Raw genomic sequence first — 23,687 nt, 5'->3', positions numbered from 1 at the left:
GCCCCACATTTCATAAGATTTAGGGTAGTGTAACTACTTGAGGATCAAAACTGTGGATTATGGGTGATACACAGTAAAATTTTAATCTGTTGTTATGAAAATACATTATTAAAAGAACTGCCATTGAAAGCACTTGATCAATAACACAGTTCCTATCCAGAGAAATTGTTTTCTTTTTGAAGTTGTTAAGTGTTACAGGTTAAATTCATATTAAATTAATGTTACCATTCACTTTGATGATCTATGAAGTATGTTAAAGAGAGTTTTAGTAACATAGATCGATAAGTAGTTTAACATAAATCAACTTGCAGTTAATTTTTAAAATTAGAATTATTAAAAGGATTCTGCCACATCCTATTAATGCTGTTAAATAATATAATGCTGTGTGAAATAAGCCAACACAGAAAGACCAATATTGCATGATATCGTTTATATATGAATTTAAAAGAGTAAAGCTCATTTTTCAGAGAACAGAGAATAAAGAATGGTTACCAGGGTTCAGGGAATGGGGGAAATGGGAAGATTTGATCAGAAGGTGCAACCCTGCAATTAGTTATAAGATAAATAAGCTTCAGAGGCCAATTGTCACCCCATATGATAGTTCCAGGTAATAATAATGTACTGACAGAAAAATTTGCTAAAGGAGTAGATCTCATCATTCTCATCCCTAAAATATAAAGGCAAAGATGTGAGGTGGTAGGAATATTAATGAGCTTGTTTGTGGTCATGATTTCACACTGTAAATGCATATCAAACCATCACTTCAGTATATATAGGTCATCAATTATACTTCAGCGAAGTTGGAAAAATCATATTAATTTTGAAAGGAAATGTATTGCAAAAATAATAATTCTCTGGAAAAGAGTAACATTTCAGCTCAGTTTTTACCAGTGCCAATCAAAATGTGGTAGTGTGTGTGTTTGTTCCTTCAATGTGGATTTGGGGAGCCAGAGAATCTCCAAGTATCTAAAAAACCCAGTGCCAAAAGTAGAGACTATGAAAGAGTCATAAAAATAGCATGCATAAAATAGCCTACTACAAGGTTCAAAGGATAAGTGCTAGTCATTATTATCCAACATTTAGAAAATAATCTAACAACATATTTGGAGCACATTTATCTTCTTAAAAATTCAAAAGAGATAAATGGCAAAATAAGATTGACTTTATCATTGAATGCATTATTCTTCATGTTGGTAACTACGAAAACCCTTAAGTTATTGTCCTCTGATTTTAATGAGCAAAATCAGTAGCTACAAAAACAAAGTTGAATGAAGTTTTAAGATAATTACTGAGATAAGTCTTCTAATAGTAACTTTATCCATCATAAAAATCACAGTATCACAGTTATGTTTCAGGGGAGGAAATAAGAAAGTTTTTTTGTTAACATGATTTTCTGCATAGATCTACCTTGCAAATAGTTGTGCAACCCTTTGCTTTGCAAACAAAAACTTGTCACTGAGTCAGTATGCTTTATAAATGTGGTATACAAAGCAAGTTATTTATTAAAATTTTGATGTGTATAAACACATTAATAATTTCTCCTGAATAGAAATTTCAATAGCATGAAAATTCTTTCGAGATTAAAGCACACAAGCGATAAGCACATTGTGCTAAACCTTTTACCCACCATGACAACATTTCCTTTCATTCTAAAATAGTAATATTTTAGAAATTTTGTCTCCTTTTTTTTTAACATGAGAAGCTTAAATGCTAAGAACTTGCTACTCTTGAAACAGAGAACTTCATGTGGAAATTATGAAAATGTATTCTACACAAATACATGTTTCTTTAATTCAGTAGAATCCAGCAGGATTTCCAGTTTCAACATTAAAATGTGTTAATATTGATGAGCAATAGTTTCCTATTTTTGGCAAAGCCTCCAGAGTCATACTTTTCTAGATATTCAAATTAAGTTTTAAGACTATTAGTGACTAAAATATTTATTTGCCTTTGAGCAAACCATAATTAGGTGGTAATGTAAAGTTTGTGTTGCCAAAAAACATTTGAGTTATAATTGAAAGTATTACTCTGAGGTCTGTATTTCTATTCAACATGAACATGCAAAAGCAAAAGAGCTAGTATAACCCCATTTGTGAAATCATTATCTAATACCATAAAACTAGACCTCTTACTGTTTAGTATAACATTTCCAGAAATAGATTCCTACATTTGTTTCTGCACACAAAGTTCCTGCTTTTGAATTTATGTTGGGGAAGATGTTGAAATTTGGTATTTGTTCCTGTATATGAGACAAGAAATTGTTTTGTTTTCAATATTCAGGAAAGAAAATTGTGTATGCATATTTAAACTCAGACATTAACAAATATTCAAGTAGAGAATCTCATTATTCACTGGTATCACATAGGCTAGCAACTGAGATGATTCTCATCACTTTCTTTAGTCACATAAATAAAGATCTCTGTTTTCTCAGTTTTTCAGATTACAACTGAAAAATAAATGGATTTTGATATTTCAGCCAAATACACACCTACAACATGTGGAAGACAGGAAGAGTGTGTGTATGTGGGTTTACAATGCATATTTGTGTGTGTTTGTGTATAATTGAAAAAAAATTGCAGAGAAAGTCTTTACCACATAAAGTCTAGTGGCTTTTGTTTTATTATATGCTATTCAGTTACATTAGAAATGTATTTCCCAACTCATGTAATTGATTTCATGATCCACTAACGGGTTACAACCAACAACTGGAAAAACACTGCCACAGGCAATGGTAATAAAATTAAGCATTGGCAAAATGAATAATGTCTTGCTACTGCCACCACCACAGTACTGTGTCACCTAAAACCAATGTGGCAGTGTGTCATTTAAACCATGTAGAGGTCAACACAGAGGCAACGTGGCCAGAATTGTTTTACCACCATTTATAGAGGAATGATAAGACTTTTTTGCCACCAGAATTCATTGAATTACTATTATGTAACTAATTATAAGTTGCTTCATATTTGATGGGAAGATGACAAAGGATATACATTTTAAACTGTTGACATTGTGTTGGAAAAGTGATAAGTACTTAGAAATTTATCTGAAACAATATATGTTTATAATTAACCCAGAAAATAAAGGCCGAACTTTATAATGAGTAGACACTCACCTTTGGGATTACCTGAAGTTTTTAAAAAGGTATAATATTCTCCAGGAAATGCTAAGTGAAAAAATGAAGTTAAAACAACTGATACAGAATATCATCTTTTGTGTAATGAAAGGACAAAAATATACTTATGTCCATACTATATTTTCTTTTACAAAAAGAAATACTGAAAACAAAGGAACACGTGCTTGGGATATGGATCAAAATGAACTTCTCTCAGTATATATTCTCTCACAGTCTTAATTCTGATAATCATAGAAATATCTATAGTTTCAAAATTGAAATTAGAAACAAAAAAGCAAATAGTACATGCACGAGATGAAAAACACAGTTTATGTGAAGATTGTCAGAAATCAGAATTTTAATGGAACTTATCAGTATGAAGTCAAAGGAGGACAGTTAAAATCCTGATAATCTTAAATTATTTGGAAATAACAAACTGAGCTCTTTCTCCCTCCCCTGCAAAATATGAACAAGACTCTCTTGCTTAACATCAATCTTCTATTCCCAAAAACATGCATTACAAGTACATCTATTATCATTTTAAATGGGAAAATTATAATAAATTGTAGGTAAACCCCAAACAGAGCTGATTCTCTATTAAGTAACAAAAGCAATGATATCTATGAAAAAGTAACAAACTATCACAATAGGATCTAAAATATTTAAAGGTAATTTCCTAGTCACCCAGCAGTTATTACTGTTATTAAAACACAGTTGCTTTGTAGGTAGTTACATAGGTTGTTCGGATGCCCTATGAAAAACTATTTATGATGTAGTGTGGCAGAGAACACACAGCAATAAAATTAATTCAAGGAAACAGCCTCTTCTAGACTTTACCAAACCAAAGGAGACATGACTCTTGAGGAAGGTCAGGAAGGGTGTAGGCAGCGAGGATTAAAGCAGCGAGTGCTGTTGGCTATAGGTGACTGTGCAGTAAGGACAAGGGGACAGTTTTAGACAAATGGAAATTGAGAGGAATGATTGGAGAGTCTGTGTGTCTTAGAGCTGCTGTAGAGACTGCTGGACAGGAAAACTTTGATAAGCCCTCAGAGGTGGCATTCAAACAGAAGGAAGACAAGGTAACAACATGCAGAGTTGCTTAGAGTTCCATCAAAAATTCCCTCCTATTGTGCTCTAAGAGATCTCCGGTTATTTTTGAAAGGCATATCATCACATTGAATCTGACTTTGGACCTTTTCCTAACAACATCCCAAGTATGTAGTCTGCTTGTTTATACCCTGTGCACTTTTTAAGAGGTCTACGTGTCATCTTGTGTTCTGTCAACTTGCAGTGCAACTCAATATTCTTCAACCACATAATGTTGTTCATGACATTGTATTGAGACGAAAGATGTGAAAGTGTAAATAAATGTTTCTGTTTGATATCTACATGAATGTTCATGACAAAGTAGTAGCGGGAAGTTTGCATACGATCTGAAGTGAGAATATTAAAAGCCAAGAATCCTTCTAATGCATAAACATTAACTCAGGAAACATTCCGTGGAATATACTGCATTTTCCATCTCTGCCTCCCTGAAAAGATCTAAAAGTAATGTAATCTGATGGCACTGGACACACCCAATCACAATTATAGCCTCTAAATGTCATTTTCCAAAAAAAAAGAGTAAGGAATCCTTGAAGGAATGGGTTGATTACAGGTGTGGAAGAGAGAATGAGCAGGATGAGGTGAGCACATAGGGTCTGTTCATTCCAGAGAGCAGAGCTGGGGAACTAAAGGGCTCATGTTGTACAACACCTACCTACAGGGGTCCCAACTAGTCAACAGTGGGACAGTTGGAGCATCAAAGGAGTGATTGTTATACTTGATTGAAGCCCACGTGTTCATAATTTTATTAAAACAAAGAAAGAAGATAAGAGGGAATGAAGTAAGATGGAAGAAGGAAAGGAAGAAAGGCAGGCAGGCAAGCCGGTGGGTGGAAGGGTAGTACAAAAGGAGGACAGAAGGAAGCAGAGGACCACCACAACAACAAAACAAAACATGACTTCGATACCTTTTTGGTGGGATGCAGAGTGGAAGTTATGCATTAAGGAAAATTTTACAGCTATGGAGATCTGTGCTTCAGAAGTAAATCAGTAAGCATGTATGGATATGAATATTACCATGCCTGCACCATTGAGATTGCCCCAAACTGTAAATAACTTAAATAGCTATCCTAAGAGATTAATGAAACAATAATGGGACAGCCTGTAGGAATAGTATGTAGCCACTAAAAATAATTGAGAAGACTTTACGAAATGACATAAATATGCCTATTCCATATTGTTTGGTGGGAAAAATGGGAAAATTCACAATGATATAAATTTATCACAAGCCAAAGCACTATGTGATTACACAAATAAGTGTATCTGCCTTAAAAGATAAAGGTTTGGAAGCATTTAAGACCATGTGACTAACAAGGATCATTTCTGGGATTAGAATTTGACAGCAGATGTCATTAGGGATAGTTTAAGAGGAAATATTCAAATTTATTTTATATATTCTTATGTCATTTAAAGATTTTTTATAAGCATGTATTGAGTGATTGATTTCCAATACATATTTGAGAAAGATACAATCCCTTCTATGTGCTGGTTAGATAATTGCTTAACCCTACCTGTTTCTTCCAAAGGTGTCAGGCAACCAACAAGACTTGCCCCACAAATTACATATGGAATGATCACATCTGTAGATGCCTGGCTGAGCAAGATTTTATTTTTTCCTCAAATGCTGGAGATGGTAAGTAGAATCTTATTTTGGACTATATATGGTCTGTGTTTTGATTGACACACTTTAGTATTAAAACCTCATGTACAATATTCAGATCATCATTCTTTGAAATAAGAGGCTATGAAATAGGACACTTCCTACTTCATATTAGTATTATTTTTAACTTCTTTGCAAAGGAACATGCCCGTGTTTGTGCACATTCCTTTAATGAAAACCATAAGAAGGAATATGCTTTTAAATGCACTTGTTTCACATCACACCCAGAACAGAGTAAGGTACAGTAAAGATGTCCTGACTGTGTTTGTCTAGACTCGGCAGATGGATTCCATGACATCTGTGGGCCCAACAAGGAGCTGGATGAAGAGACTTGTCAGTGTGTCTGCAAAGGGGGGCTTCGGCCTGCCAGCTGTGGACCCCACAAAGAACTAGACAGAAACTCCTGCCAGTGTGTCTGTAAAAACAAACTTTTCCCCAACTCATGTGGGGCCAACAGAGAATTCGATGAAGACACATGCCAGTGTGTATGTAAAAGAACCTGCCCGAGAAATCAACCCCTAAATCCTGGAAAATGTGCCTGTGAATGTACAGAAACTCCCCAGAAATGCCTCTTAAGAGGAAAGAAGTTCCAACATCAGACCTGCAGGTAAGAGATTTTCATAAATAGCATGAATTCCTCTTACTAGAAATATGTTCTCAACCAGAAGCACCTTTCCTAACCAAACTAGCAATTGCTTATAAGAATGAAGCCAATAAGTTCTGGAAGACAAATGATATTTTTTAACCCATGCTAAACTTTCACAAGACTGAGTGTGCATCCACAAAAGCAAGACAGTTATGTTGGAGTCCAAAAGCAGATCCAAGCTCAGAATACACTAAATCCTTGTCCCAGAGGCGAAGGTAGTGTTGCTTAACATGAGTCAGAGGACTTGTGTATTATTTTCAAAATGTATTTGGGCAGTCCATGCCTACCCCCACCAGAAATTATGAAGTCTTAAGGTGTAATTTAGAACAAACTGTTCTAGGTGCAGTCAGTTTTGATGTAAATTATGTTGTGCGCATGTATGAGAATGTGATTATGAAGCCTACTAATGTGTATAAGTATAATGCACCGATAAAAACATCTTTTTAAAAAAGATATGTCACTTCCCAAAAATTAAAAATTAAAAAAGAAAGAAAAACAGCTTACAAATAAAGAATATGATAGTACCATTTACAGTAGAATTTTATCTGGAAGTGAAAATATTTATACTATTTAATGAATTTGAGAAATGAATTAATATGTTATTAAAGTTTATTCAAGACTCATTTTTTAAGCCTTGGTTTTGTTTCTTTCTTCATCAAGAAATAAATGAGCTTATTGCAGTCAAGGATTTACAGTGTTAATCTCTGAATCTGTTCTTCTTTAATCTCAGAGAATATGGTGAAATGCTGTTTAAGCCAGACCTGCGACTTGACAGTCCTTCAGCACTACTGTTAGTCATGCCTTCTTGCTTCCATAATGTTAATATCTTCAACTCTATCTTCCTTTTCCCTCCTTTGTGAAACGTCTGTAGCTCCTTCTGTTTTACCAGCATCTTACAGCCATGCTGAGCATGCCTCAGGACTTCTCAGAAGCTAAGCATGTGGCATTGGCTTTCACCACCTTCATATCCCATTGATTCAGTCTGGTTAATGCCCTCTGTGTTCAGGTTGTGTGTAAGCCATCGGTAGCCACTTAGTTGCCAGATCTAGTGGATAATTTTGTCTCTGTAGTCTGGCCTTTCTGTTAGTCTCTCTTAAGCTCATCCCTTTGTCTGACATGAGGTTGCACTTTCCTGGTTGTTCACTAAATTTTCAGACCATTTGTTTTTGATTACTTTCACTGGATTTTTCTATTCATTCCTAAAATATGGGTTGATAATGGCCTTTTCAACAGATACGAGTTTTGTGCTGTCATTTTAATTTACATTTCTGAAGATCTGTCTACACCAGCATTTTAGTTACTGCAATTAGAGGCTTCAAAGAATATGTGTATCTCACTGATCATATTTTTCCTTTTCTTACTGTTGCAGAGTGCCTCATAGAGACTTTATAAGGCACTTTAGAATATCTTAAGCAATAATAATCATATTCCAATTTTACTTGCATATTTCTACTGTAATTACCAGAAGGATATTTTGAAATTGCAGTACTATACTAGAAGACTATATATACTAAGCCTTTTTTAACCTTATTAAACAATATTTTATATTGAATCCTTCTTGAGTGGGTCTAATACATTTTGAAAAAATGTGAAATTTTTATGTCTATAAAACCAACAATCATATTTTTATGCAGATTTCTTATATTAATTTTGTAGAAAATATTTCTATCATCCTATTTCTCTAAATAAGATAAATGCTTTCTGAAGACTTTCTATTTACTGTAACTATTCCTACACTCATTTTTCTTTCTAAGTGTACAATTCCAGATTTTGTGATAGCAAATGGAGCATATTTATTCCAAAAGTGTGGAGGGCGGAGCATATATTCTTTAGTCCACTGCCTTAATCAGCAGCATTCACTGGTCATTGAGAATTTTTTCACTTTTTAGTAAAAGAGTACCCGTATTCTTATAATTATAAATTTGGATTTTAGAAGTGTTTTAAAATGTTAACTAGATACACTTTCTTTTCTACAACAAAAGAAGTGTGTAGTTATTCTTATAGTGCACTTTTGATTTCCACCTCAAGTGGTCTTGCATTTTTTCCTGTATGCCCATTCCACAGGTTAGGTGTACTTGTATTCCAAAAAGTTCTTCAAAGACAGTGCAGTTCATTTGAGCAACAGGACTACCAAGAGATTGACCAATTGGTAATTTGTCCTTTCACTGCCACTAGAATTTGGAAATCTAGGATGGAAATAGAGGGACCCCCAGTGGTCAGTATTACCCCTCTTCATCCTTTGCCTCAGGCTGATCTGTTTCACATGGACCCCAGGTGGAGAAGGAGAGTTAACCACCATCATGCAGCCAGCTGCCAAGTAGAAACACAGAGTGAGGGTGGGCGGCTCACTGAGGACCACAGTTCTGCCAAGATAGCTGGGTTTAATTGCTTGGAAGTCTGGGTTCCATACACGTCCCGGGCTTTAGTGAATTCTGCCATGCTTACATGATCACAGTAAATCAGCAGACCTTAAATATTCACTTTCAAAATTTCTGTTTCATGTTACTTTCATCCACAAAGCAGAAAGCACTTCAAAAGAACTAATGCTTACAATATCCCATCCTTCCATTTGTTACATCAGCAGGCAAGACATGTTTTTAAAGGCTTTTCCATTCCTCTAAAATTTTGTAATTCTAAGTACAAACTTAAACATTTGTAAACCTATGAATGATTTCATGAAAAAAATTGTCAGCTTTTTTTTCTTGTTTAAATTTGGAAAAATATAAAAATGCATTACTAGCATAATGAACTCATTGCCTAGGTCTCTGATGAATGTTTTCCTCTTTGTTTTCCTAGTTGTTACAGACGGCCATGCAATCGACTGAAGCACTGTGAGCAGGGACTCTCATTTAGTGAAGAAGTCTGTCGCTGTGTCCCTTCATATTGGAAAAGACCACATATGAACTAAGACAGTCCTGTTTTCCAGTTCATCATTTTTCTATCATGACAAACTGTTACCCCATTAGAACTGTCTATGAACAGAGAGACCCTATGGGGCCAGGATAACAAAGACAGAAGTCTGTGTTCCTGAATCATGTGGATAACTTCACGGAAATAGACTGGAGCTCACCTGTAAAATGCCTCTTTCAAAGACTGGTTTTCTGCCAATGACCAAACAGCTGAGGTTCTTCTCTTGTGATTTTAAAAAAAGAAAAAAATAATGACTATATAATTTATTTCCACTAAAAATATTGTTTCTGCATTCATTTTTATAGCAATAACAATTGGTAAAGCTCACTGTGATCAATATTTTTATAACATGCAAAAATATGTTTAAAATAAAATGAAAATTGTATTATAAGTTGGTAAGTTCAGTTCATTACCCTCATGCATTGTAAGCACAAACGAATATGAGAACACTGGTCTTCTGCTGTGCTTCTCCTTCTGTAACCAGATGTCAAATTTTGATTGCTATGAAAAAGTATAAAAATTTCAGAGAGAACACTAATATGCTATTACATTCTGTTTAAATTCATCTAAATATATTTAATAATTATAAACCTTTTAGCACATGAAACTTGAATTCATATGACTAAATGAATCAACTCAACATCTCCTAAGTCTACTTAGCATGTTCATGAGATTGAAAGTTATTTAGTTCAGTGACAGCATTCAGACTCTTAATTTGGTATAAAATCTTTCATACATATTAAAATTACCATAAAATCAAAAGGAATCTTTTCTTCTTGATATTTAATTTCTTTTGACCAGCTAAAAATTGTTTTGTAAGCTAAAGTAATCCTACTCAACATATTTAAAAGAAACTAGAAATAATCTTTAAATACTCATATAAGTTAAAAAAGGAAACATTTCAGCCACACAGGCTGCATGTTTCCATTTCCAAAAGGGCATCAATCACACTGAAGTACTTTTTTACTAGGAACAAATATTTCACCTGCATAAATACACCCAAATAGGTAGTCTGTTTGTTGACAGAGAATTAACTACTAGTATGACGTAGCTGCTGTATATATAAAAAATTAGTCCTAAAAGGAGAAACTAAGTCATATAAACTAAACTAAGTCATATAAACTAAACTAAGTTATATAAAGAACTTAATTTTAAAAAAAATTAATCTACCAAAACATTGTTAATTAATACAAAATATTAGTATATGTGTGTTTAAAAAAAAAGTGTTTTTTTCCAAGATGTGTAAATAGGAGGTCAATGCCTAAAAATAATCATGAGCATTTTCAATACTGACTTTTTAAGACTGGTTTTACAAGTGGCATTTGCAGAATTCCAATAATGCATTACATACAACATTCAGTTTATGAAGTCAGAATTTTTCAAGTGTTAGAAAAATAAAAAATCAGTCTTCCAAAATCCTCTCATTATACATTTATGAACTATTCCAAGTTTTTAGTAAAGATTACTCTGACTCTTCTAAGCAGAAAACCTAAGTATTATATACTTGATAAGGTCTGGATAGTTTTCAAACTTGAGAAAAAAAGGAAAGGGGGGGGGAAGGAAAAAGCGTAACCTTGACAACAGAGTTCTTCAAAAAAAAAAAAAATTCAGGGAGAATTACAGAAGGAAAATTGGGATCAAAATAAATAACCTTCTCTCGGATAGGATGAAATACAAAATGATCACCCTTGAAATTCAGCTACTCCTCAGTGCAATTGTTTTTCACTTGTTTGATTAAAAAAAGAGAAAGAAAGAAAGCAATCATTGTAATCTTTACTGTCAGTCCAGTCAATCATTTTTAGATACAATGCATTTGAAATATAATTTATCTGATTTACAAAAAAAAAAAAAAAAAAAATTTAAGTTTCGGTAAATCTCCTGTGACCATGCAATGAACATTAGAATCTGACACAATAACTGTTATGTGTTGGAACAAAAAATAATCCAAACTCTGTGTTTGAGAACATATAAGCAAACCAAAAAAAAATTTTTTTAAAAATCAGTGGGCCAAAAATTAAATCCAGAAGCATGCCAGAAAAATTACATTTAAATTTGTCCCTAGAGAAGTAATAATTTTTTTATTCAAAAGAAAGAGTAGCATGAACAAGAATAATACATTGCCAGATACTTGCAAACGATTTTAGGTGAACCATAAAAATCCCACTTCAACACATTATAATGAATGAGATTTTTGTGTATCCAGTTAAGATGGAATAGAGATAAAGCTAACACTTGTTTATAATATCAGCAAATGTGATTCAGCAAAAAAGCTAAAAATACAGTACGAACGTGCATAAGTTCTGCAAAAGAGTCCCCAGATACCAATTCAGTCTATCCAAAGGATAAAGTTGAGAAAACACTGGAAGCCCAGAGCAACAGTTAATATATCCACAACTTGGAAAGTTTATAAACAGAACTTTATGTTCAGAAACCTAATACTCTATATTCAGTTGAGTTGGGGGGATGTTTTGATAAGTGTTTGTATAAGAGTTAGCTTCCAATATATTTTTTTTTTTTTGGAAGGAGATTTTGACATTTACTAACTGCTTGGGTGAAACAGATTCTATTAGAACTTCTAAAAATAACCTTTGTCCTCCATATCAGCACTACTGAGAACAAAAGTCTGAGTGGTGTGAATGTAAGACTAGTTCACCCAGAGTGTGCTTTAAGGGAAGGTGGAAGGGTCATGAACTTAAAACACATGGACTCTGGGCTCTTTCCAAGGGACACCATGCTCCTGCAGGAATCTCGTCCAACGGAAGAGGGAGAAGAAATGGACATGTCAGGAGAGTTTGGTGACTGGGTTAACACAGCACCAAAGCTTGTGCACCCCCAACTTAATCATTTCCCATGTTCATGGGTCTGTGCTAGTGCAAAAGTGAACAGAGGTCTCTCGGCTCACACTTTACTACTCAGTTCCCAGGGTCAGAGTTTTCATTAAATTCTTCAAAGGATACTTTTTGAGGGGTCTGATTTTTGTACATTAGATGAATTCTAGAAAGTTCGGAATAAATCCATTATTTTCATTATTTTATCCAAAAAATGCATGTAGTAGACCCAAAGAGCTATTTAAGTCAGTGACATGCAAAATAATAATTGTTTATAAAGTAATTACTAGTTTATTTGTCTATGTGTTTGAAGATTTGCTATCTTAGACATGTTTAAAGTAGGGAGTAACTATGTTAACTCCTTGAAGTTTAAACAAAGGTTTCTATGACTTTTTCAAGTTCTATAGTCATCAACTCATTGCTTGAAGAAGCATACTGCAGCGGAAGGATCTAATTCACCTGAATGCTGAACTGGAAATCATAAGCCAAATTTTTAATCCTGACTTTTCTGTTGCATCCCTGAGCAAATCACCAAACCCTCTGAGTTTCAGCATGTTAACTTGTGAAAGGAAATAATTGGCTTAAAACTGTGTGTAAAATCCCATTTTTGAAGTTCCAAAATTTGTTCTGAGTTACATACTAAGAGAAATCAAAACCAGAAAGAACATTTTAAAGAACTTCAGGGAAGCACGATTGTTGAGATTGGTGACCCTATTAAGAGGAACTATTTATCTTTTAAAAATGTTTCATGTAAGAAATTATCAATGGAAAATCTGTCTCCCTTATGCTTTTCATTCTAATTCTACTTAAATCCTAACAAATGTAGAGAGCTGAAAGCATCATTCTTCCTGATTTCTTCATATCAAAGGTGGTCACCTATGGAGATGGAAAAATTTCCTTTTAAAACATCTTGGGGAAAAAAAGCATGCAGTTTTAAAAAAGCAAAAATTAAGATTCCTTGTGCATCCCTTCAAAACTTCAGTCAGAAATACACATATTCTGTATTTAATCCAGGAAAGGACTTTGAAGAAGAAATTGCTTCAAAAGTTGTTACCATCTGGTATTGTGATGATAGAATTTGATTAGGTGTTGGACCTCCATCACGAGGATCTGGTTCCAGAAATTTGTAAGTATAGTTCTCAAAATCTTTGGGTGTTGTCATGGGCTCAACACCAACCACGTTGATTATATAGCCACCCTTCATATGTGACTGTCCTCACAGCCAGCCAGTGCTGTTCTGATTTTATAAAAATGACTGTGAGACCACCATTTAAAACTTCTTTAAAATCTACTAAATAATGCATGACTGCCTTAAAAAGTATTCCAAATGGTCTCAAACAGATATATTTAATTTTCAAGATATAATTTACCAATACCTTTTGTTATGGTTTGGATGTGAGTGAGGAATCTCCCCAAAGCTCACATGTGAGACAATGTAGGAAGTTTCTGAGGAGAAATGACTGGATTGTAAGAGTCTTAACCCAATCAGTGAGTTAATCCCTGATGGGATTAATTGAAGTGGTAGGGTGTGGCTGGAGGAAGTGGGAATTGGGGTGGGACTATGGGATATATATTTTGTATCTGGAGAATAGAGTCTCTTTCTGCCTCCTCATGAGGTAAGCTGCTTGCCTCTGCCACACTCGTCTGCCATGATGTTCTGCCTAACCTGGAGCTCCGAGGAATGAAGCCAGCCTTCTGTGGGCTGAGACCTCTGAAACTGTGAGCCCTCAAATAAACCTTTCCTCCTCTATAATTGTGCTGGTCAGCTCATTTAGTCACAGCAGTGGAATAGCTGACTAAAACACCTTTAAACAGAGAAAGACGTTTTCAGTAGACACTGTGACTTTATAACCACAAGTTAAGTGTGTTGTTACAATCTTGTGGAATTACTTTTCTGATCATTTCAAGGGAGCTGCATATCTTTTATTTATTGAAAATTCTTCTTTATATTTGAGTGTACATATGTGGGTTCAGTAGACTTTCTTTTTACTAGGAATATTATTACACCTATGAAAAATGTAATGATGTTCATTCAATTTATGAAGATTGTCTTTTCTTTGGAACAAGTGTCCTGTCATTAACTATCTGCCACAGAGATGGCAGAGCTCTCTCTCCATTGTAACAAGAGAACTCTTTAGGACCCTTCACTCTTCACACTTCATATTTCCTTTTTATTACAGTTTTTCTCAAAGCGCTGCATTTTTCTATTATCTACTCATCTTAAGCAACAATCTTTAGCTCCTGCTTATTTCTTTACACTCATGCTCTGAGGTTTCTGCTCCACAATAGCTTTGGCAAGCCGTGAGGTGATATGCTATCATAGGCAGGAGAAGCAACACCAGGAATCATTTGGGATTTTGGTACATAGGATCAAACATTCCTAGCTTTCTCCAATTCTATCCTAGGCTTTGGACTGACAGACTGATATCCATTTTATTCTTAATTTTGATGATACTTTCGAAGCTCATGTTTCTCATAGAGCACACAGTAAATAAAGGGTCATAGACTTGCGTCAGGATTTGTGAATAGAAGGGAGGGATGAAGGGAGGAAGGAAATAAAGAGAAGGAGCAGGGAAGAAAGGATATGAGTAAATGAGAAATGGCGAGAAAGGAAAAATAATAGAGAAAAAGCAGGAACACTAAACTTTTAGGAAAAAATGAAGATGTCTCATAACCTCTTTGGGACAGGCATAGGCAACATGTGGAAACTTCTTGGAATGCATAGAAACATTTCTGCAGTTTGCAAACAAGAATGACAAAGGCAAACACATTCTCCACTGAGCAGTTTTGGAACTGGATTATGGGACCGCAGTAGTGAATGAGATAAATACCATCATGGTTTCTGTGAAGAGTTCCACAGTAAAAGCCTGAAATAAAGCACAGAAAATTATCTGGAAAAATAGCTTCATCTTTTACTTGCTCTCATGGTTCCTCAGAATGCCACTTCTTTCATCATCAAATAACAGTCCATTACTTTTGAGAAGGTCACAGGGAAATAAAAAATTTCCTCATCTCTGGATTTAAAACAGATGTTTTTACATGAAATTTCAGATCATGTGAGAATGTCATTGTGATTTTTTTTTCTTAAGGAGTTATGTAACTGCCCTCCGTGTGAGATTACAAGCCCTCTTGTTCCCATCACATTGCGTGTGCAACCAGGTTCACCATTCACCTTACAGGGCATGTAGGAAAGAAGTCTTCATATGAATCACAGGGGGGACTTGTGCTTCCCTGTGCTGTGTGAATTTAGAGCTTCAATATACTGAAAAGATATTGGAGGCAACAAAGTTCACTTGAAAAATCCAGTCTCTTCTCTGCTTCTGAGGTTACTCCAGATATTTGGATTAGCAAGAAGAGGTTTTTAGAAATGTAGAGGTCGATCTTTCATCTTTATGAATAAAGTATCTATAGCCCTGAACTCTTAAAGGTTCCTCCTAGAACCATGTGGGCTTTTTAAAAAACTCCTTTGCTAATTCTCCCCCCCCCCAAATACTACTCTAGAATATTTGCCTTATTGAACTACTTTGATAACCATTTGTTCTCTGGCAAAGCCAACATCTCCCTTTAATTGAGTCAAAATCTGGTTGCCCTGAAGCCCCTCCTCTGCAGGTTACCCTCAGGTGGCTGAAACCAAGCAGGACCCCTATGCTGTCACCAAGAGAGGAAAAGAGCTTGGCAAAATGCACAGACATGCTCCTTAGTACAGAGAATATGTGGGAAACCTCTGTAGGTTAAGTCAGGTTTTTAAAAAACTTTATCGCCTTTGACCAAAAGACAAATAACTAAATAAGATCTGGGCTGGAATATCCTCTGATTGACCAGACTTAATAATTATCCCCTCCCTGTCACCAAGAGACATTATTCTTAGATCCAATTTATATGCCTTAATTCTCTCTTCTCTTGTGAAGAGTTGTTTTATCAAGGATTTTGAGACCATATGCAAATAGCTGTTCCCACGTCTAGCTATTCTTAGATTTGTCAGAAGACTTGCATGAACTCAGTTCATTTTCTTTCCTTTTCATTTGTTCTTTTTAGATTTTATGACAGAGTGTATTTTGATATACATTACACATACATGGAGTATAACTTATTGTAATTAGGATCCCGTTCTTGTTGTCATACATGATGTGGAGTTACACGGGTAATGTGTTCATATATAAAGATAGGAAATGTTCAATTCAGTCTACTGTCTTTCCTATTGCCATCCCCCTCCCTTCCTTTCATTCAATCTGATGAACTTCTATTCTCCTCTCCTAGCATCCCCATATTAGAGAGAACATTCAATCTTTGGTTTTTTGGGGGGATTGGCTCATTTCACTTAGCATGATAGTCTCCAGCACCACCCATTTACTGGCGAAAGTCATAAAGTCATTCTTTTTTATGACTGAGTAATATTCCATTGTGTATATATACCACATTTTCTTTATTCATTCATCTATTGAAGGGCACCTAGTTTGTTTGGTTCCAAAGCTTAACTGTTGTGAATTCAGCTGCCATAAACATGGATGTGGCTCCATCACTGTAGGATGCTGATTTCAAGTCCTTTGGGTATATATGGAGGAATGGTATAATTGGGTCAAATGGTGGTGCCATTCCAAGTTTTCTGAGGAATCTCCATACTGCTTTTCAGAGTTGTTGCACCAATTTGCAGTCCCAACAGCAATGTATGAGTGTACCTTTTCCCCCTCATCCTTGTCAACATTTAGTGTTACTTTTATCCTTGATAATTGGTATTCTACTGGAGTGAGATGAAATCTCGTTGTAGTTTTAATTTGCATTTCTCTAATTGCTAGAGATGTTGAACCTTTTTTCATATATTTGCTGATGGTTCATTTTTCTTCTTCTGTGACCCATCTATTCAGTTCCTTTGCCCATTTAGTGATTGGGTTATTTGTTTTTTTGGTGTTTAGTTTTTTTTCCATTCTTTAAATACCCTGGGGATTAATGCTCTACCTGAGGTGCAGGTGGCAAAGATTTTCTCCCATTCTGTAGGCTCTCTCCCTCACATTCTTGATTGTTTCCTTTGTTGTTAAGAAATTTTTTAGTTCGATTCCATCCCATTTATTGACTCTTGATTTTACTTTTTGTGCTTTAGGAGACTTATTGAGGAAGTCAGTTCCTAAGCTGACATGATGGAAAGCTGGGACCACATTTTATTCTAGTGGGTGCAGTGTCTGGTCTAATGCCTAGGTCCCTGATCAAAATTAAATTGAATTTTGTTAAGGGTGCTCAGCTCATTTTCCAACATACTTTGCTCCTTTTTTAGTCTGGTTGAATTGCAATAACAGAACACCCCATAAACGGAAATTTATTTTCTCACATTTCTGGAGGTTAAAAGTCCAAGATCAAGTTGTGACCAGAGTACCAGGGTTGGAGTCTAGTGAGACCTCTATTCCTGACTTGGAGATGGTCACCTCTTTATTTTGTGCCCATGCAGCCTTTCTTTTGTAGACAGATCTCATGTGGGTTTTTTTTTTTTTTTTTTTTCCATATAAGAACACCAGTCCTATTGGTTAAATAACTCATTGAATCATAATTGCCACCCTAAAGGGAACAGATGGATTTGAGGGGGATCCAATTAAGTCCCTAGAAACTCCTCTTTTTATGCAAATTTTGATTGGCAAGAGAGTGTCAAATATGAAACAAATATTTTTAAACCAAAGAAAATATTCCAAAGCTGCTACAGTATCTGAACTGTATTGGATCCTACAATAAGAGAAAAGTAAACAAGAATTTCATTATTTGGGGTGCTGCAGAAAAAAAAAGAATTAATTCAAGAACTTTTATGTTATGCAGGACCCTCCACCAGAGTGAGTTTGTTGGAAAACAGTTACTGATTTGGAAGTAAAAACAATGTAATATGCATGTGGTTCAGCTGGATTTTGCGTTCAACTTGGATTAAAATTGCTTGTGTGGTTTGTACACCAAGATGCTTCATACTCTAATGAACTTATCTTGAACTCAGAACAATTACTTAAGGCTTTTATTCATTGCCAATAGAATTATTAAATTAGTGAAAGGAATTCTGGAAATGGCTGTGGCAATCTGTGAATGATGTTTCAAGCAAAAGATACAAGTTGATGATTCCATCCTACCTTGACTGGGATTCTACAGGTGATCAAGGATCAAAGCTATGGTTGAGTTCAAAGAGTAGTCCCTTAATTCCTTGGTTGCTGGTTACAAAATCGGCAAATATGCTGAAGTTTAAAACTGTGCTTTATTCATAATAAGACCACAATAAGTAATTTCCATAGTCTCTGGCAGTTTCAAATGTCAACTCCTCTTCCCACCCAGAACTAAAGCACCTAGAAATTCAGCCTTATTTGCAAATTGCAACAGAAAATTCTGAGAGGGGGGGAAAACTTGAGAAAATTTTAGATTTAGCCAAATATCACATTTGAGAATTTAATTGCTGAATTCATCACCACAGTGATATATAAAACAATATAATAATACATTTTGGAATTCAATCATACTTTTAGGTCATGAAACTTTGTACTTTAACTATTTCAATCCCACCTTTTTGCTTTTTAATAGGTGAAAAGGAACTCAGAAACTGAAAGATAACTATGAAAGACCAAATAAATATTTCAAGAATGGGATCAGTTTGACTTAATAAAAAAAAATTAAAGAAAAAGGAGGCATGAAAAATTTTAAAGCATCTGAATATTAATGATATTAAGATGGAAATAAACTTTGTTTTCAAGTTTCTACTTGATTAAGAAGACATTTCCTTCATTTTAATAAAATACACTCTGTTCATTACCCTTACAGAATCAGTTTAAATTAGAACATTTCAAACATCGACTATGGAAGAAATCTAAAGGCAACAGGATCTGAAAAGTGTCGCTGAGCAATTCCTAGTATCCTCCAACAGGCAATGCAGTGTCCTTAATAGATAAACTGCTCATAAGGTTAGGTGTTGCTATTATCCCACGGTTAGGAAAAAATACTACAGCTCAGGAATAGCTATGCTGGGAATTCTCATTCATTTCTAGCATATTCAAACTTAACTTTTTGTTCTTTCCCACCTGGAAAGATACATTTGTAGAGATCTACTAAAATCTAGAAGATGAACAACAGAAGCCTCAATCAATGTTGTTCAAAGCAGAGTTTGTTGAAAAGGGTGAAAGGTTCATAGTGTAGAATTGTGAGAGCTTGGCAGATGGGAGGTGATAATTTAAAAATAAAACTATAAAAATCTCCAGACCAAAGAGCGTGGGCAGATATAATTGAATCTCAAACATAGGGTGGGAGGAGGATTTTAAAAAGGAGAGAGGTGGCACTGTCTGAGTGACAGTAATAACAGAATCTCAACTGATGTTTTGTGTTGAACTACACACACTCGTAGCCCTTGGCATCCTTTCAGCAATAAGTAATGGAATGGATAGGTCGCTTAATTTTCATTGTCCAAATTTTAAGACTCAAATAAATGCTTTTATTTTTAATTTTGATTTTTTTCATTTTTTAAAACTTTTATTTTTATTTATTTATTTTATTTTTACAGACTGCATTTTGATTCATTGTACACAAATGGGGTACATCTTTTTGTTTCTGTGGTTGTGCACCATGTAGATTCATACCATTTGTGTAATCATACATGTACATAGGATAATGACATCTGTCTCATTCCACCATTTTTCATTTCCCCTCCCTCTTACTTCCCTCTATGTAATCTAAAGTTCCTTAGATTCTGTTAAGCTCTGTGTGGCTCCAAAGACTGATTTTTTTTTTTTAACAGAAGGGTCCCATCATAAGTAATCAGAAGTTAAAGTAAGGATCATTAAGCAAGATAAAATCTTGCTTTGAATATGATTTTATTTTCTATACACATTTACACTGATTCACTATAAGCAAGACCTTGTCTTTGAATTTGGGTATTAACTTTCATGCAATACAAGACTAATAGTTCTTTGTCTGTTTTTAAGTTTTTGTCTCACTAAAGTGGATTAAAAAGTTAAAACCAATTGCATAAAAAAAATTGGAAAAAATTCTTCTATTATATTTCCTCCAAAAATTGATGGCTTGTCCAGACTTAATTGGAAAATCATTTTTTTCTTATTCTTATTTACTAAGATTTCCCAAAGCACCGTTATTTTTCTTAGAGTTCATAGTAATTTTCCCATATAATTCTTTTCCACAGAGCCACTGCATATGAAGAGAACATTGAGTAAGTATGCATTCATTTATTTTGCATAGAAACATAATTTTGAGATTACCAAGTTTATATAATTTCACAGGTTTGAAAAGAAAAGTAATTTTTTTGGTAACTACAATGGATTGATGTATTATTAATAGGGTTCAAAAGAGCATGTGAGCTATGATGATTCAAAAAGTCACGTTTTCACTTTTCAAGAAGACAGTCCTAAGGCTATAAAAAGCAAACAAAAAGATCAAGTCAAATGTTTGCAAAAAAAAAAATAAAAAAAGAACCTGAAACTGGCAGTGTAAGTTTTAAAGTGCTAGTGGTTGTTCTGTATTTTCTCATTATATTTCCTTTCTATGACTTTGCAATTCTACAGATATGCTCAAGATGAACATACTTACCTTCCCTGAAACTTTTAATTTGCTTATCTTTTTCCTTTTCCTGCACCTGGACTCTCCAAACTCACCCTCTAAGTGACAGGTCTAGGAAGTTTCAAAATAATAAATCTGTTTAGATTCTGAGGGTGTGTGTGTGTGAACATGTTTGTATGCATGGGGGCCAGGGTGGATGCTTGCCTCCCCGCCCTGGGTTTGAGCCTTAGCACCACTAAAAAAAGAAAAACAAAATACTCAGGCTACTCAGGATAATAAAGGAACAAGAATGGAACATCTGACATCTTCAAACCACGCAATGGCTTTTCAGGTTACAATACCATCAACATTTTTCAAACAGAAGCCAAATAAGTTTCAAGTACCAGAGTCAATTTTAATCATTACACCTGACAGCCTTCCCTGTAATTCCATAAACAACAGTCATATTTAAAAAGAAGAACCATGGCAGAAATACTCTGAAATATTTTTCTTTCTTACCCTGTTGCCCTCCTCTTTTCATATTTTACTGTTGTGTTTTTCGATTTTGTGTCACTATAATAAAATGACTGAGAGTTCCACCTTGGCTCACAGTTTCAGATTCCAGTTCATGATTGGTTGGTCCTATTGATTAGGGTCTATGGAGAGTCAAACCACCAGGTGCTCCTGAATGAACAAAATCACTCATCTCATCTCCAGGAAACAAAGTAGGAAGAGGTAAGGGCCAGGATTCCACAGTCCCTCAAGGGAACACGCCAACTGATCTCAGGTGGGGCATAAGGCACTACCTCTCAAAGTTCCCAGTAGCACTAGCCTGGAGACCAAGACCTTAACTCATGGTCCTCGTCCAACATTCAGACTGTAACACACCTTCTGAGAAAACTTCTGATATACATTTGCCCTGAGTTTGAAGCCAGTAGCTCTGGAGTCTTGTATGTGAAGTAGTCATAAGCTATCTAAACTTGATTTTAAGGTAAAATTCCTAATAAATCTCTAACCAGTATTTCATTTGTGTGTCCCTTAGACCAACTACAATATTTGAAGCTTAATTTATCTATTCAGTTTAAAGATACTTCATGTTGTCCACTAATTTTTATTCTTACTACCAAGGAAATCTGATGACTTTAGTGCCCACAAGCTTACTAACGATGAAAAAGAATTTCAGTACTTTAGACAGCACCTTTCTCATCTTGAGTCCTGTGGAGTCCCGCAAGGTCATTTTAAACCTCATATTTCCTGCTCGACTTTATTCTTTCATATGTGCAGTCTGTTGACCTCACCTGTTTTCAAAAACAAGATAACTTTAACTTTCTCAGAGCCTCATGAGATTCCATGTTTCATAACTCTATTTATGTTAAACCAGACATTTCCATGTAATTTTATATTCTCTGAAACATTCTCTTCGTCATCAAATAACTCAGCAAGCTAACTTTTCTGATAATATCTAAAAGGAAATTTTAGCTGCCTCATACAAAAGGAATGGGTCTCATTTAAATGTTTCCTGTTTTTGATACATTGCCTGATAGAACTATATGTGTAACACAATGTCTGACTCAACTACGAATTAAATGGTCACAATTGAATTTCAGCTCAAGCTATAGAAAAAGCATGAGAATGTTGAACATGTAGAAGGAGAAGGTTAATATTATTCTTATTTGGAAGGTTCCAGTTTCATATTGATTTATGGGACCTTTGTCATTGGATTTATGAGTTAATTTAAGACAGAGTTCAAAGGGAGAATGCTTGGAAAATGAAGAAAATTGTTTTAGTTTTATAATTTAGTGCATCACACAAATTGAAATAATTGATCATAAATAATTATCTATTTTTATATTGGAAATATTATAGCCAGAGGCATCGGCCAGGGTGAAAAACTCAACACCAGAATATAAGAATGTTGAGGATCAGAATATTTCCAAAAAGGACACAATTTGAGCAGAAGCATCTAGTTCTATTTTGTGTATAACCAGCATACAATGTTAATTCCTTTAACTTCAACAACTTTATTGATTATAAACAATATATTTTTGCCTATTAGAGTGATGTACTTTATGAACAACTTGGAATTAAAATGTTTTATACAATTCCATTCAGTTTTTAAATTTTATAGACTGACATTTTCTGATGTTAATTCCTCTGCTCTTTCAATTTCGTTTGTAATTCCCTCTTTATTTTGATCATTCTTTACCCGTTTCTTTAAAAAACTTCCTTGAAAATGACATATAAGTTTTGTCTTCTAATAATAGAGTTTGAGTTCTGTTTTAGTGCCTTAAGTCTTTGGTTCACTTTGAGTTGAGTTTCATGCAGGGTGAGAGGTAAAGGCTTAATTTCATTTTGTTACACGTGGATTTCCATTTTTTCCAGCACCATTTGTTGAATAGGCTATCTTTTCTCCAGTGAATGTTTTTGGCCCCTTTGTCTAGCATGAGATAACTGTTTTTATATGGGTTTGTCTCTGTGTCTTCTATTCTGTACCATTGGTCTATGTGTCTATTTTGGTGCCAATACCATTCTGTTTTTATTGCTATAGCTCTGTAGTATAGTTTGAGTTCTGGTATTATGATGTCTCCAGCTTCGTTTTTCTTACTAAAGATTGCTTTGGCTATTCTGGGTCTCTTATTTTTCCTGATGAATTTCTTGATTGCTTTTTCTAGTTCTATGAGGAATGTCATTGAGATTTTAATAGGATTTGCATTAAATTTGTATAACACTTTTGGTAGTATGGCCATTTTGATGATATTAATTCTGCCTCTCCAGGATCATGGGAGATCTTTCCATCTTCTAAAGTCTTCTTCAATTTCTTTCTTTAGTGTTCTGTAGTTTTCATTGTAGAGGTCTTTCACCTCTTTTGTTAGATTGATTCCCAAATACTTTATTTTTATTTGAGGCTACTGTGAATGGAGTAGTCTTCTTT

At 34.6% G+C, this 23,687-nt stretch overlaps 1 protein-coding gene across 1 annotated transcript in view; it reads left to right on the top strand.

The window, feature by feature from the left end:
* Positions 1-9,911, top strand: part of Vegfc (vascular endothelial growth factor C) — a 116,054-nt gene extending 106,143 nt beyond the window's left edge. The window contains exons 5-7 of the mRNA XM_047550059.1: positions 5,742-5,848; positions 6,149-6,482; positions 9,318-9,911. Of these exons, the coding sequence (XP_047406015.1) occupies positions 5,742-5,848; positions 6,149-6,482; positions 9,318-9,429 (553 nt within the window). The 3' untranslated portion in view covers positions 9,430-9,911. The remainder of the gene's footprint in view (positions 1-5,741; positions 5,849-6,148; positions 6,483-9,317) is intronic.
* The last annotated feature ends 13,776 nt before the right edge of the window (positions 9,912-23,687 follow it).

Source organism: Sciurus carolinensis, chromosome 4, assembly GCF_902686445.1.
Source record: "Sciurus carolinensis chromosome 4, mSciCar1.2, whole genome shotgun sequence".
Lineage (NCBI taxonomy): Eukaryota > Metazoa > Chordata > Mammalia > Rodentia > Sciuridae > Sciurus > Sciurus carolinensis.
Note: the sequence above shows the minus strand (reverse complement) of the source record. Positions and strands in the feature narration are given on the sequence as shown.